The 15782-nt window shown below is 45.5% G+C and overlaps 1 protein-coding gene across 5 annotated transcripts in view; it reads left to right on the top strand.

Annotated features, from left to right (window-relative positions):
- The window catches only part of casz1 (castor zinc finger 1), a 71667-nt gene that overhangs the window by 46399 nt on the left and 9486 nt on the right, over positions 1 to 15782 (top strand). For 3 of the 5 annotated variants that reach the window (XM_037478450.2, XM_037478452.2, XM_037478448.2), the window contains exons 3-10: positions 149 to 1049; positions 2836 to 2901; positions 5381 to 5477; positions 7835 to 7999; positions 9519 to 9691; positions 10204 to 11072; positions 14437 to 14572; positions 14920 to 14983. In XM_037478450.2, coding sequence (XP_037334347.2) covers positions 149 to 1049; positions 2836 to 2901; positions 5381 to 5477; positions 7835 to 7999; positions 9519 to 9691; positions 10204 to 11072; positions 14437 to 14572; positions 14920 to 14983 — 2471 coding nt within the window. The remainder of the gene's footprint in view (positions 1 to 148; positions 1050 to 2835; positions 2902 to 5380; positions 5478 to 7834; positions 8000 to 9518; positions 9692 to 10203; positions 11073 to 14436; positions 14573 to 14919; positions 14984 to 15782) is intronic. The other 2 variants (XM_037478453.2, XM_037478449.2) reach the window with 1 other exon arrangement.

The following is a 15782-nucleotide window of genomic DNA, read 5'->3' as shown; positions in this document are numbered from 1 at the left end:
ACATGCATTTGATTGTAAACAGAACTGACTGACATGAATTTGGCCAGTAATATACATGTATTGAGCAATGTCCCTTGATGCTGCCTTAAAAAGGAGAACTCTGAAGGCAAACTGTACATCTTACACACTCTACTCTTTCTCTGCGCAGGAGAAGCGTCTGCCCTGCGAGACTATGCAGCCAACACCATGAACGAATTTTTAGGAATGTTTGGTTATGACGACCAGCAGGTAAGGGACGAGCTGACCAAGAAGATCAGCTTCGATAAGCTCAAAGCCGCTACCTCAGACCCGTCGTCCCTCAGCAGTGACGAGGCCTCGCGGCGCGACCGCTTCTCAAAGTACGAAGAGTACATCCGTAAGCTGAAAGCCGGCGAGAACCTTCCTTGGCCCATGCACGCTTCCCCACCCAAACCAGACAACCTCAACCCCAAACTGGCCCAAGACAAGAGCGCTACCATGCTCCAGACCTCTGGTGGCCTCCCTGGGGCCGAGGCACAGATCTTCACCCCGAGCCTGGACCACAAACAGCCAGGAGGACCTCAGCTCGGGGCTTCCCAGCCACCAAATCCCTCCCAAATCCAGAACATGGCGTCCCGAGCCTCCAAGTATGACTTCTTTATTCAGAAGCTGAAGATGGGTGAGAGTATACAGCAGCAGAACGGCAACGCTTACAAGCGACCCTCCAAGTACGACCTTGAGAACGTCAAGTTTCTGCACCTCTTTAAGCCCGGTGAGGGCAACCCTGACATGGGCGGCGCCATCGCCTTCAAGACTTGCAAAGTGGGCCGCCCTTCGAAGTATGACGTCAGAACAATTCAGAAGCATATGCCTGGAAATCCAGAGTCCTCGTTGATGCCCAATGTCCTGGCCACTGCACCAGGGAACCCAGGAGCTCCGGGTGTCCCCGCCGTGGGTGCAGCTGGGGCCAGCATCGCCCCCGGGCTCACAATGGACCAGGCAGGACAGATTAGCTTCAACGCTGCTGACTACCTGAAGTCCAGCTTTTCCAAGACCGACTCCATCACCACGGGCACGGTGTCCTCTGTTAAGTAAGTCTGCTCAAACATCATCACGTGACACTAGAAAAGCATTTATAGAGCACATACCTCTGCCAAGGCTACACAGTGCTTGGTTTAATGCACTTTTAATTAATTCAAAATAAACCGATCCTGTGTAGGAATGGTGCTTTTTTCAAATGGTGGGAAATCTGTGATGCTGAAAATGGGCGTCGCCTTTGTGACTATATAAGTCACAAGATTGAGCGAAAGGGTCAAACTAAATTGTTGCATGGCAATCTTATCCTACACTAAAAACGCAATAATCAGAAGATTTTTTTATATTTATAACCTAAAAAACAATAATGCGCTTTTTGACCAAAATATATCTAATACATAAACTGAAGTAGTATTAGCACCAAAACAACGCATAACTTTTCAAATCTGTTGATAAGAAGTATAACCTATCCATTAAAAGTCCAATTTAAAGTTTATTGGTGGAGTGAAAAGATCCCAAGTTCCTGTGGAACACCTTGGAGCCAATGTGAAGCTCACATACACTTAACTGCTACGTTGAGTCGGTTAGCCTAACGCAAAGGTAATTGCCACCTCCACAGCAGCCAACAGGAATGCAGTGTGAAATAGCGCGCAGTGCCCAATAGATCCACGACATGATGAGTTGCGAAGGCACATGAAGTGTTTACTCGCTGTAGCACTCCGTGGAGACTGATTTAGCACAGTCATCGCAAAGTGACTGACTTCTTTCGTTTGGCTAGGGTGTAACAACTCTCCCTTTAATTACTTTGGAGCCATGACTAACCTCCCGGCGAGTCACAGGGGCCGACTCTACACTGCCTGACGAGTGCACTTTAAAGGAAGCAAACGAGGGGTTTTGGGAGCTAGTCTAGAGTCGTGTGCACTACTGGTAGGAAACAACTCCCAGAGTCTATTTGATTGGTTTTGACCTTGTCTCTAGTTAGTCAAGACCTATCAAAGACACTGTTCGAGAGCCCTCTGGCTCTTCTCCCTCAGGCTTTGCCCTTTGTCAGGTTGGGGCTCAGTGGAGCTGTGAGCTTGGCTGAGTGACCCGAGTCATGGTGCTTGTATACAGGGAGGAGGAGAGGTGGAGGGGGGGGGGGGTGCAGTGCCTCCTCCCCTCTGGGCCAGATTAACCTCAGGTCATCCCCCGTGTGGAGCTGCTCACATGGAGCTAAATGCCACTTCCGAGAGGGAGCAAGCCGAACCAATACTGTATTATGCCTGTTACCGCGACCAGTTTCATGAAGGGAAACACAGGTGAAAAAAAGCACACACATCCCTATGATTTCCCATTTTGAATGGAATGTAATTGAGGGAAACTGATCGAGTCGGTCAAATAGTTTGATGCGTATGCATTTGAAGCTGCAGTGTTGTCCTCCATCACTGTTTGACTCTGAATCTGTTTGTTCAGATTGATCGGAGACAACTTGACATCAGCATTAGAGCCAAGGCCCGTGGAGAATACCAGAAAATAGCTTTTTTTAGAGCTTTACTTCAACATCCACATTATCCAGTTATGCATATGAGCACTCACCCAAATACCCCCATGAAAGATTAATGTCCCTTTGCTCCTGCATTTTGCCTTTCGTGGTCGGGAGACCATGCATCAAAGTGTTCGCATTCCATCCCTGATTCATACGGCACATGAAAACGCTCTTATGCCACAAGTAAATGTATATTGATAGTCCAAAGTTTGGCGGCGGCCTGTAAGTAAATATTGTGTCAGTTTGTTTTTCTTAATAAAACAGGCAGCCCAACCACACCATTAATCCTGTCTCTTTTGTGTTTGCTGTTGCATTAGAAATGGCCTGCCACCAGATAAACCCGCCAGCGACGACATCAACCTCTACCAGAAATATATTGCCAGGTATGCAAATCCCTCAGAGTGCTACACCGGTGAAAAAATACACCCAAAACTAAGATGAAGAACTTCTTCATCGTGGATTTCTTCATCCACTGATGGTGTGTTTTATTCAGTGATGTAACTAGATCGTAGACTGGTATGGGAATATTTGTGTGCAGTAAATTGATTAAGAAAAGACTCCCAATTTATGTGCTGAGAAGAAGGAGAAGGATGAGGGGTAATGAAAGTGAAATGGTTTGATGGTAGCTTACTGTAAATGGTTGAGTAAATGCTCACAGTGTGTATAGCACTAAAACATGGAGAAGGAGATCATTCTGAGCAACTATTTACTCTTAGCTGTGACTGACTCGAAGAGGACGGTCGGGTTCTGCTCGAGTTCTGCTGCTTATTGCTGAGCACACGTGGAAAAAAACTGATCTAAAAAGTCTGTCATTCACACCAACAGAGACAAAAACATCAGAGGAGGGGAGTTATCTTGCTTTTCAATGGACAGAACAATGTCCCCCATTCTGTATTCATTTTGAGCACTAGAAAGGTGATTATCATTTGTTTGTTTATTCCGTTTAAAAAGAAAGAAAAACAGCATTTGAAAAGCCAAAGTGGCTATGGCGTTAATGATTACTTCTCCAAGCCATAACATGAAGGGCGCAAATCAAAGCCTTAGTACTGACAGACACACATACACACGCGTCCTCTACACACACACACGCGCACGCACACAAAACCCCTTCCTTGGACTGATTACATTTTGCAAGAAGATTTAATTAAGGAATTTTTAATGAGGCTTCTGCTGGCACTGCCAAGAACTGTTTTGATATTTGCGCTGCATAATGCATAAAATTTGTCTAAACATCTAGGCAGTTGATGCACGGGGAGGCTGCAGATAAGCCCAGATACAGTTTCAATTTCCGTGTTGGGGTTGGGAAAAAAAGAAAAAGGAAAGAAGATGAGGGAGGACAAAAAATGGAAAAGGAGGGCTCATAAAAAGGGCAAATGTATCCCTGAGAAGGGAGGTAGAGGCGGGGGAGGGAGCCAGGGCTAATGAGAGCATACTAATACTAAAAAACAGCTTTGTAAACGCGTTCTCACCCAAACCTTGTGAAAAGAGAGAGAAAAAAAAGTCCTTCATCTCCTCACCAAACTACAGTTTGATGTTTTAAAGAGCTTCCCCGGTAGTGTTTAGTTGCAGTTTTCCCTCTTTAAATGCTTTCATGGGCCCGCTATTGCCACAGAGCTTTGATCTGTGTATCTCTATTGTAACTGGAGATGCGCTGCAATCTCTGTATCGTGGCAATATTAATATTTAATCTGCTGCTGAATAGCAGCGGCCCATTAGGCCCCCTCACACGGCAAGTGGGAATTGTCCAGAGGCAAAGTGATACAGCTGGGCAATGAGCAGAAGGGTGGGAAGGGTGGGCCATAGTCTCAGGGGGACGAGGGGGGCTCCGTGTGTTCATGAGCATAAATGTGTGCCCCTCTATGTATGTGAAAGAAGAGTACTGAACACACTAATGGTTAGAGCATACTGAATGTTGGCTTTAATGTCTGTTTTTGTCTTTGCTTAAAAGAGCGATCAAACGTTCCTAAAAAAAAAAACCGTAACTCACCATTTTCCACACACACACACACACACGCACAGAAACCCTTACAGCCAACTTGAAAAGAGTAGTGGATATGGCGTTCAATTAGCTAAATGAACTCAGCAAAGTGATCTGTAAATGCAGCTCTGGGATAATCCTAACAAGGAAAAACAGGAAGAGAGATGGAAAAAATATTACTTAGCCCCCTTTTCCCCCTCTCCTCGGCAGGAGCAGATGGAGCTCTTGGCAGCAGCAGTGCAAATGTTTATTTGTGTGTTTTCACTGGTAATTGGAGGACTTTAACAGTCGTCGTCGTCAGACTTCTAATCACCACCGTAAAAGTGTCTGTACTGTAGCGAGCAGCGCCAGACTAAAATCGTTCTTTTTTGGAAAAGAAGACGGAGCTGTTCCTTGATCTCAGGATACTTGACCATTTTCCCTACTAAATCAGCGGTTAACCTGAAAAAAGTGTGCATTGATTTGACAAGCGTCTTGACGGCGCCGAGGAATAAAGTAGTCACGGGGCTTCGAAATCCTTGAGTGTGTGTGTGTGTGTGTGTGTGTGTGTGAGTGTGCATTCGTCTGTATGCGTGATGGGGGAAAGGGTTTCAGGGTAATAAGTGTCTCTTACGGCTGCTTTAGAAATAAATGGAGCTAATTTGGCTGAAATTGGTGTGACAGACGGGTAAATTGTTGCAGCAGTGTGAGCGGTGGTACTCTGAAGGTGAGACGACCATCGGGCCTTTGAGAACGACTATTTCAAAGGATTTCTTGACTGATAATTCTTGATTTAGTTAAATATTATCAAACCACACTGACATATTTCTCAGTGGCTTTGTCCTTTACCTGTGGCCGTTCAAAATGTGAAATTGGTGACATGTGACCTTCAACTTGGTTTTCAGGTTCTCTGGAAGTCAACACTGTGGACACGTGCACTGTGCCTACCAGTACAGAGAGCATTACCACTGCATGGACCCTGAGTGTAACTACCAGGTGAGCGTGAGTACTTTACAAATTTCTTTGAGCATCCCTCAAATACACATATGAATGCTGCCAACTCTCACACAGTGGGACGAAAGGTGAAATAGATGTTTAGGATAATGTGTAAACTAGTGAGGTCACCCCCAGCCAAAGTCTACCTATGTAGATGAAACGTTTGCCACGTATATATATATATATATATATATTTGATATATATTATATATTTATATATTTGCTCAGCATCTCTTCTAGGCACAGTTGGTCTTAGACACTTTTATCACACGGGTTATTGGAAATATGCTTGAAACATGCCTCTTTTCATTTCTGCAGACTTTTTTTCTTAAAGACATCTGCCACTGACTGGGGGCCTGTCTTTAATCCCCTTCTACATTTTATTAATCTCGTCCCGGTCCCAGGAGTTGTCATGTATGGCACAGGAAGGAGGAAAAAAACACAAAGCAGATCATAATACAGGCCTGGTGTTTGCTGTAGCATATGGCCGGAGAGAGTTAGGCAAACAGGAAGATTTGTTGAAGATGTCGAAGTTCCACGCGCGGTTAGAGCCGTGTGCTTCCCTTTCCTATCCCTACAATTTTTCTGAATTAAGCAATCTTCATCCCTAATCTCCTTTGTCTGCTCCTGATCAAGAGAGATTACCGCTCGATAAATATTGTTTATATGGCGAAAAGCATTGCAGATATAAGCTCATTTTCTGCATGAATCCCACTCCACAGTCTGATGGGACACATTATTGCAGAAATACAAAGGAAAATCATTTCATGTCATTATTTAGAGTGTTAGTTCAGGTTATCGCGGCAATTTCCACGGTCAGCTCCACATTTCTCTGTTGCTTGTGCGTTGCGTGGAAACACAGATATGCTTGGCGAGCCAGCTCTCTGGGACGTCAATACCCTGAAAAGAAAAAAAAAAGAAGAAGCGAGCGGTGGCGACCAGTCCCTTTCGAAGCGATAACTCATGAAATGTTACATGACACACACTCCTGGAATATTATCCCACAACCAGCCTGCGGGCTATTGGCTGAGTCTTAACATTCTCCTTTCATGGGCTTGCACATGAGGGAGAGTGTGCATCTTGCCACACTGGTGGGAATCCTAAAATAAATGTAGCAAGTGGCTCCCAACCTTCATCGCCACTCGACTGAAAATTAGATCTTTTTCCCAGTCAGCTCTCTCCACGGCCTATTTTGGACGGCTTGATGGATCGAATGTACCATGACCGCAGCTCAAGTTATCTTACGGTCATCATTAACCACTAGATACCACTGAGCACAAAGCCCAGAACCTGTGGGTAGGATCCTTCAGGAAATGTCCTCAAAAAGTGAGAAATCCGCTAAATTCATTAATTTGCTTAAAAATCCTAATGTGGTGTTTGTTCCTACAGCAGTCAAACATCTCAGAACTCTGCAGTGGGAAACAGGCGTAGAACTTTGGCGGCGTGGAGCACATGACACAAAGCAATTACCCTACTTTGTGCAGCAATTAGTTGCTTTTAGAATAGTTCTTCCTGATATTTTTCCCTCAACTGGAGCTAAATATGAATTGAAGGCAGAACTGTCTCATTGATTTGCACTTCTCCTGTTACAGTCTCTGTAACATCAGCTTAAGACCAATTACAGCAGATTTGGTTGCTGCGAGTCTCTGTGGAGGGACGTTTCTGTTTTCCATTCTTGACTCTTCTGAGGTGTGGGAGGGATTTTTTATTTGTTAATTTTGTAATTTTAAAAGGCGGATCTCTGAGCATATTCAGTCATCATTACAGCCAAAGCCCGCACCAAAAGCGTGCGCTAATGCATTAATTAAAAATTGAATCATATCTCAGCGAATTGAAAGTGAAAACGTTTTTGGTTCACTTGTTTGTTTGTTTGTTTCTGTTGTCTTCACTTTTCCCCTGTGCATGTCTGAGAAACCATCTGCATGGAACATAATTTTTCCAGAGACAGAAACATCAGAACTGTGATCTTGCATGTCAATTGATTCATCTTAATTAAAAAAAAACATTTGGCTTGCATGGATAAAATCATGTAGAGACAGTAGGTGCATGGGGAACACGCTCCATGTTCCATGTGGAAGCTTCGCCTGCGTCTACAAACTCCCAGAGCCTTTGGTGCCGTACTTGGATAGGACACAACTCAAGAGATATGCAAAGTAAATCATTAACCCCCGAACTCATCGTCTTTAAAGACGTCCTGGCCGTCTCCATTGCAGTCAGCACTGCCCTCCCCAACTGCCAACTGGCTCCGGCTAGGTGCAGCTGCTGCTTCCACAGCGATGAAGTGACTTGTTGCTGATTCTGTGACTGGTTTCAATAAACACCAACCTGTTGCCGCACATTTTCCCTGTCCCCTTTTTTTGCAGAGGTTTACCAGTAAGCAGGACGTAATCAGGCACTACAACATGCACAAGAAGAGGGACAACTCTCTGCAGCACGGCTTCATGCGCTTCAGCCCTCTGGACGACTGCAGTGTCTACTACCATGGCTGCCACCTCAATGGAAAAAGCACCCATTACCACTGCATGCAGGTACACGCCAGACTCACAGCGTCTCCTCCACCTACGCACATACCCACAATAAACCCACAAATACTTGCAATAGCCACACGTGCACTATAAAAACAGAAACAGAAAAATATCAGCAAATTTGCAACACAACATTTTTAAAAAGTGAAATACAATTCAGCAATAGGGATATACTATACCAGAGCCACACATTAAAAGGTGCTCATTAAAATATAGTCCACGTGCAGCCTAAGGCCGGGTTCCGTATCCAGCGAGAGCCTTGAAACAACTGTTAATAGCAATAACAAGTGACTTGTGGGCAGTTTTAAACCAGGATAAGCGCTCCACGATGGAGGCGATGTCTGCATCGTAACACAACTACAGGATGTTTGAGAGTCAAACAGTTCACCTACAACTGTGAAATGGAATTGCAGTTCCACACTTTTTCCATGTACGCCAAAGTGTCTTTAACGAGCAGTTTGGCAAAACGTGTCCTAAAGTAAACCATGTAAAATAAAAAAATGAAAAGGGGAGAATACACGTGGGGCCGCTTGTGCTTCCCCCACCTCTACTCTCTCTCGCTCTCTCCTTAATTGGCGTGGGTAAAATTCAGTAAGGTGTTTACATAAACTATACATTTTTCATCTTTTAGTACCAAGCAGCCAGTTGAAGATTATTTCCCCTTTTGGATTTGTTTAATTTTTTCACATCTGCTTATTTTCAACGTGTCATTGTGCCGAAAGCTTTCTCACCGACAGGGCAGCAGCACAGCGGAGGACGGCTTGGGATATATTCCCCTTTAAACCCCTCTAACGGCCTAATTGTTATTAGGACGTTTCAGCCCTTGTTTTAACAGTCCCTGAGAACCTGCAGATGTTGGCATTGGCTTTAGTGGAGAAAAGAAACAGAGGGGCATTTTTTTCATTGTTTGACTCGATATGGAGAAGTTGCCCGGTTTGTGTGCGGGTGAAAAGTGCCAGGGATGATATACAATTGCTGCTTTTAATTCAAACAATACCTGTTTTTTCCCCCCCTCTGTTGGCTCTGAGGGATCCTGAGTACCAGAACATTTTAAACTAAAGACCAAGACAGTCATCTACTCCCATCTGCTTTCCTCTGCCCCCTCCACCTCTCAAATTTGAATTACAGTAAGTTGGTGGTGACTGCATTGTCACACACTAAAAGGCAGCTTTGCCAGGAAGGTACTGTAGTTTCAGCTACTTGCTGTGACCACTGCCTCTTTCAGTCCCTTTAGTCTTTGTTCCAATTGTCACAATTACTAGATTGTTTCCAATTCAGGGGGTAGAATTGAAACTTGTGTACATGAGAAAACAGCGCTCTTCCACACATTTCTAGGCCACAAGCATCGTCTTAACCACACCGAGCTCCTTTCTGTGTTGCGCGCACGGTATATCAGCTCTCTTTAAAGCACTGCCTTTTAGTAGCTGGCTCTTTTTAAAACCCTTTTTGCAAACTGAAACTTCCATGTCTGCTTTGGGCCAAGATCTGGTTTCCGATTGTCATGCTTCTGTTTGCCTTGCAGGTGGGCTGCAGCAAGGTGTACACCAGCACCTCCGATGTCATGACCCACGAAAACTTCCACAAAAAGAATGCCCAGCTGATCAACGATGGCTTCCAGAGATTTCGTGCAACCGAGGACTGCGGCACAGTCGGCTGTCAATTCTACGGGCAGAAGACCACACACTTCCACTGCAGGTGGGTAGTGAAGTGGTGCACAGTGGATTATTTAGTATAAATGAAATCAAATGCATACACCTACGTATAATAATAATATATATTCCACATATATATGGTGTGAATATATATATATATATACCCATAATAGCAAACAGAAATAGAAAAGCCAACAGCGGAAAAAAAACAAGTGTAGAAAAAAATAGCAGGACACAAGTGAAATCCCTACCAATAGCTCCCCTGTTTCTTGTCTTGTTTCTTGTCGCGCACAGTGAGACAAAGAAATCCCAAGCATGTGTGCCACTGAACTTGTATCAATGGACATAGATCATAGTTATTCACTCGGCTAATTCATCAAACTCGCTCCCCGGAATATATTCTGCGGGGAACGTGTCTTACACAACAGCCTCACCTTTCTTTCTTTATCGTTATCAGTATTTTAATCATGTGGGCCCTGTCCATGACTCCTAATTGGACCCCTCACCGTCCCATCAAGTCGTGTTTTTCCTTAGTCTTCCATTCCTTTTTTTCAGGCGCCCAGGGTGCATATTCACCTTCAAGAACAAGTGTGACATTGAAAAGCACAAGAGCTACCACATCAAGGATGATGCCTACGCCAAAGATGGCTTCAAGAAGTTTTACAAGTATGAGGAGTGCAAGTACGAGGGCTGCGTCTACAGCAAAGCCACCAATCACTTCCATTGCATCCGCTCAGGCTGCGGCTTCACCTTTACCTCCACTAGCCAGATGACCTCTCACAAGCGCAAACACGAGCGCCGGCACATCCGCTCCTCTGGGGTCATGGGTCTCTCTTCCGCCTACCTGACACCAAAGGATGAGCCAGAGGAATCGAGCAACGATGACCTGATGGACTTCTCGACCATCAGCAGCAAGAACTCCAGCCTGAGTGCCTCGCCTACCACCCAGCAGTCGGCCTCTGGATCGCACCCTTTGGGCACGCCCTCTAACGCTGTCTCCTCCTCCTCCACAATGGGCCACGCCCACAAACCCATATCCTCAATGCCCAGCGTGGGCCAGCGCATGTCCAGCCTGCTGTCCCAGGCTCTGCCCAGCAATATGCCGGTGGGCCTTGCTATTTCCAACAGTGCCATGGGCGCCTCCAACCCCTTCTTCCCCCTCATGCCGAGGCTTCCTCTCCAGACCCCTCCACCCGCCGCTAGCCTGACATCAGCTGTGTCTTCTGGGGCTCACTCCATGCCCACCGACTCACTGACCCAAGGTTGCTCCACGCTGGGTGCAGACGGGGCCATGGCCTATACCCCATCATCCTTTGCCACCTCCTCCCTCATGGAGAAGATCTCGGCAAGCAAAGGTCTGATATCACCCATGATGGCCCGACTGGCAGCTGCTGCCCTAAAGCCCTCCAACAACTTCAACACAGGTCAGCCTCGTCACGGAAAGTCATCATGTCTGGGTCATTGTGTTGTCGTTGAGCATAAATCATGTGGATAATAACTACTATTATTTGAGATAATGTATAATCTAAAATAAATGAAAGATTAATTCATCCCATTCCCTGACTGAAACAGCAAATTGTGAAAAGATGGATACATTGGTAGTCAGTTCTAAGGGTCAACTTAGCTGGTTACTCTGTTTACAGACAAGGCTATCGAAATATATGACAAACAATAACCTTTTGAGCAAAGAGAACAAACTTCATGTGTACTAGAAGCCACATCCTTTTTGCTCCGTGTGTGGACATCACGTTTCTCCAGCCAGAGCACAGAAAGTACACTCAGAGGTCATATCTATCACTGTACCACAGAGGAGAGAAAAGCAGAGAAACTGCCGCTTTCGGGCTTAAAGGGGCCTACTGGAGGCATAGTCCTCTGCTCCGGGGATGTTATTGTGTTGATCGTTTGTTAGATACCCGCAATCCATTTGGAGATAAATGCGCTGACAGGGGAGGGTAGAGCCTGTAAAAGTCTCTTATGATGTTCAGAGTGGGGGCTCCTGGGGCTTGTGTCGAACATGTTTCCTCATCATTGGTCTCTTATCTATGTCTGCGCCCGTTCCAAGCAAATGGAGGTGGAATGAAATTAAGATCAGAAATTGCAAAGAACAAAAAAAAAAAGAGAGAGAGAAATGTTGGGGTTTTTTCCTTTTTTTCCCCCTTATCCTCTATGCAAACTGATAAAAAAAAACCAAAATTGTTCAGGCAGAAATGAGTCAAAGCACCAGAGCTGAGAAAGGGGCTTTTTGTTACTGTCACAAGAACTCAGACACACTTTCATGCATCAGCAAAGAAACAATTTTTGAATTTCTGCAAACCTTCTGTTCCCACAAAAACATGTCAATACCTGATTAGCATAAACACAATTCACATAAATTTAGGAGGTAATTGCCTTGTCTATGTTTATCATATTGCTCTAAACAAAGCTTCTGAAAATGAAAATGAAGTTAAAGACTTAAATTGATAACACACCGCAGAGCGCAATCTTGCACTCAGTAGCGGTGGGGCCTCTCGCGCTGAGCCTGAGCAGGTGGGGAGCGGATTGCAAATGGGGCTGCGAGGGGGGGAATCGTCTCCGGATGTTGGGACTGGTGAAGGATTAGAATTCCTGGTGGTGCTCCCGGAGCAGGACGGGCCCTGTGAGAGGGACGGGGGGCAGCTGCTCCGGGGAGCCGGGCTGAGCCCAGGCTGTCGGGAGGAGCTCCACCTCTGGGCTTCCAGCAGGTAGTCTGAACGCTTGGGAAGAGCCCCGGCGAGGGCGGGGCCTCCACAGATGGTGCCTTCCCCCCCCCTCTCGCTGTCTCACAGAGAGGCTGCATGGGAAATCTGAAATGATCTGACATACTTTATGGCAAAAGTCAAGTTCGGTTTTGTTTCTCATATTTGCTTCATAAAATGTGTGAACAGAACATCTGGGGCTAAAAGGAGGAGGAAGTGGTTTGTGCTTCTCCTTCGAATAGGTGTGAGAAAGTCGCTGTTTGTGGCTATTTTTCACGGTATTTATGTTTTTCATGGGGTTGTGAAACCTAACTTCTTTCGTGGTGAAATGAGTTTTTTTTTTCTGTTTCTGCTTTCAGTATTTTCTCAGAATTTTTTCGTAATAATGTTCCGCTCTAATTTACCTCTAAGTGTTTTTCCCAGAGTTTCGGGCATCTGAAGGGTTTACTAATTAGACACAGGGTAAAAATGGTCTTTCACAAGCTCTGTATCTTATCCCGAGTAATTACATGGTGATACATAATTCCTGGGTAATTTCCAGAAAGAAGCTGCTTCGAGTCACACTCATTTGTTCTCCCTCTCTGGGAAGTGAATAGAAAACATTTTACCTCACGATTTGCAACAGAATAAGAGACATTTGCTTTGTAATCCATCTCAGAAGGTAAATGTATCCTTAAATATAAGTTAAGCAATGCTTTAAGCTGCCTGCTGATCGCCGTAGTGAGAGGCTGCTCCTGATATAATGTGCTCTCATTTGGTTTCCGAACTGATTTGATTGTCATTGACAAGGCAGGGTCTCTCTGGCTATTTCATTTTGGGTCTACTCTTTTGGGTCTACTCTCAAGTTGGGGCGAGGGACGCGGCGCTGGGCCGAGACTCGGCTTCAGTCGGCATTCGGGGACCTCAATTCAGACGCAGAATTGTTTAACTGCCGTGTTCCTTTGGCTCCACCCAAACTCCACTCACAACCTCTCCGACCTCAGCCATTGTCAAACTGAACTGATACTGACACTTCCCCATCTCCCAGCTTTCGGCTGACAACACCCAAGACTGCCTTTTCTACTCCTATTCTGCCTGATATGTCTCTGGGTCATCTTGCAGCGGGGGGGAGGGGGGCTCTGATCGGTGTCCCCCTTACGTTGTAAGGAGCCTCACTGGGCTGAGGGGCCAAGGGCACACACTTGGTTGCCCATGACCTTAGCTGTCAGTATCCGTCATCACCAGCCAGGATTCCTAAACAACAGATTACTCACCAAACCAATCAGGGCCCCCGGTGCTCCCCAGTCTTAAAGTGTCCAAGAGGCTGCATCCGGGCCAGCCCTCCCGCACACGCTTCCTTTATCAAATAAACCATCGCTCATTGTCTACCAAAAAAGCCCAAATCTAGCCCCGGGACCAATTAATAATTCAACCCCATGGGGATCGGGGGGGGGGGGGGGGGGGGGGTGGGGGGCAGAATTCACCTTCCCCTCAGCTTTTCTACCCCATGTCGTCCCCTGCTTTTTATTTATTTCATTTCAGCACTCATGTCCCCCGTTCACAGGGTCCGCTGATACCTATTTGGAGGAGAATTTGATCAAGAGGTCATGCTATTTGAACCAATCTGATTGGCTGTCAGCTCCAATCTGACCGACATAACACCACTGCTCCTTGTGGGTACGCTCGGCGGCTTTGGCTGCCGACCGTTGTCAGGCCAACAAGCAGCCTGGGAAGGTGGGAAGGAGGGAGGGCGGGCGGGTGAGGGGGGTTGTGGGGGGGGGCGGTCGGCCAATCTGAGACTGCCACTTTCCCTCAGCATTAGCATCTCACTTAATGACCAGTTAAGAGGCAGGCTGGCAAATGAGTTGTGACAAGTGCTGCAGAAAAAGGAGTATTTTCCCCTCATATCTCCCGCCTCTCAATCACCATTTAAAAGGCTTGACGGCCCGACATAATTTCACAATAATTATCACTTGGAGTATTATTTTCGGGCCAGGACAGAAGTCAGATTGGATCTCATCATTGGGTAATAAGTGCTGACCAACAACAACTTTGTTGTCACTCCTCTCATCTCCGTCTGTGGCCTGATCCGTAGGGAATGGGCTGCCGGCTTCAGCCAGCCAGTTCAGTCTGGTTCAAGTGAAGCAGGAGCCGATGGACAACGTCAACCCTGGGCCCACCCAAGACTCCACGCAGGAGCACAGCCTAGACCTCAGCAGGAAGGACCACAGGTACACACGAAGGGACTCACCTGTATATATTAAGAAAATGAATAAAGGAGGAAACTGAGGTTTCCTCTCTCTCTCAAAAGGCTTTTGTTGTGTTAGCAATGATTTATCAAAAGGATCTCATTTATACACGTGCAAAATCCTCAACATATTTCTCAATTCTTTGTGTGTGAAGGATGTTTATATAAACTGTCAACTCCAATATTCCCTTCAACACACACTATATCTTATTTCACAAGAAGACAGCATTTTTATTCTTCATTATACAAGCACGCCTTGCGTGATAAATAGTAATATTTACTGTTCTCATGCAAATCTTGTCTAAACATTGTTCATTTTCCTTGTTCCAGTAATGAATCAAACGGACACCCTGTACCAGGGAATACATCTCTTTTATCCTCGCTTATGAATAAGGTAAGATCCATCCATCAAACACCTTTCATCCCAAGACAAATTAGCGGGACACGATGGGGGTTGTTTTTTTTATTTTATGTTTCACCGCTAATAAGATGAGTTTGTATCATTTAAATTTTCCAACCATTTTTCATACAGTGTAATTTTCACTGCACCTCTCACAAATTAATATAATGAAGCGGTAGCTGGGTTCAATGCCAGGTATATAGAGATGTTTGTTTTTTGATGAGCTGTTTTGAACTTTATACTTTTTCTTCCCCTGCCATGCTCTACAATTATTCATAGACTTTGTAAATTATTTTATTAAAAGTCAGGTGAAAAAAACAACAGCAAGAAGCCACTGCCTTGACTTTTAACAGGTCTAACTGTTAGCGAATGGAAATTTCAGCTATTTTTTGTTTGTTTGTTGGTGTAGATTAAAATGGACATGGTCTTAATAATACATATTGTCTTATTTATACAAATGTACCAGGTGGTTTCTGGTTTCCATCCCATTGATGATGTAATAGGATCGGCCCACCACAACATCCCCCCCCCCCCCCCCCCCCACACACACACACATACAAGCGTTTTCTAGTTCCTTTCCTCAAAGCAGTCATTAAACCCAGACAGGGAAGGTGCTTGTTGTCCAATAGCTCCTCGTGTCATGTCAGCTTTAGGAAGGGAGGGGGGTGGGGGGCTGTTTCAAGCCACCACGGCACATAAAAGGGTTAACGGTTGCTCCCGGAGGACACTTGGCACACACATTTGGCCTGCACTCAAGCAAAAGCCTGGATGTTTGTAAATCTGGCAGTGCTTT

The sequence above is a fragment of the Pungitius pungitius genome, chromosome 1 (assembly GCF_949316345.1).
Source record: "Pungitius pungitius chromosome 1, fPunPun2.1, whole genome shotgun sequence".
Taxonomy (NCBI): Eukaryota; Metazoa; Chordata; class Actinopteri; order Perciformes; family Gasterosteidae; genus Pungitius; species Pungitius pungitius.
This window is presented reverse-complemented; position numbering and strand designations above follow the sequence as displayed.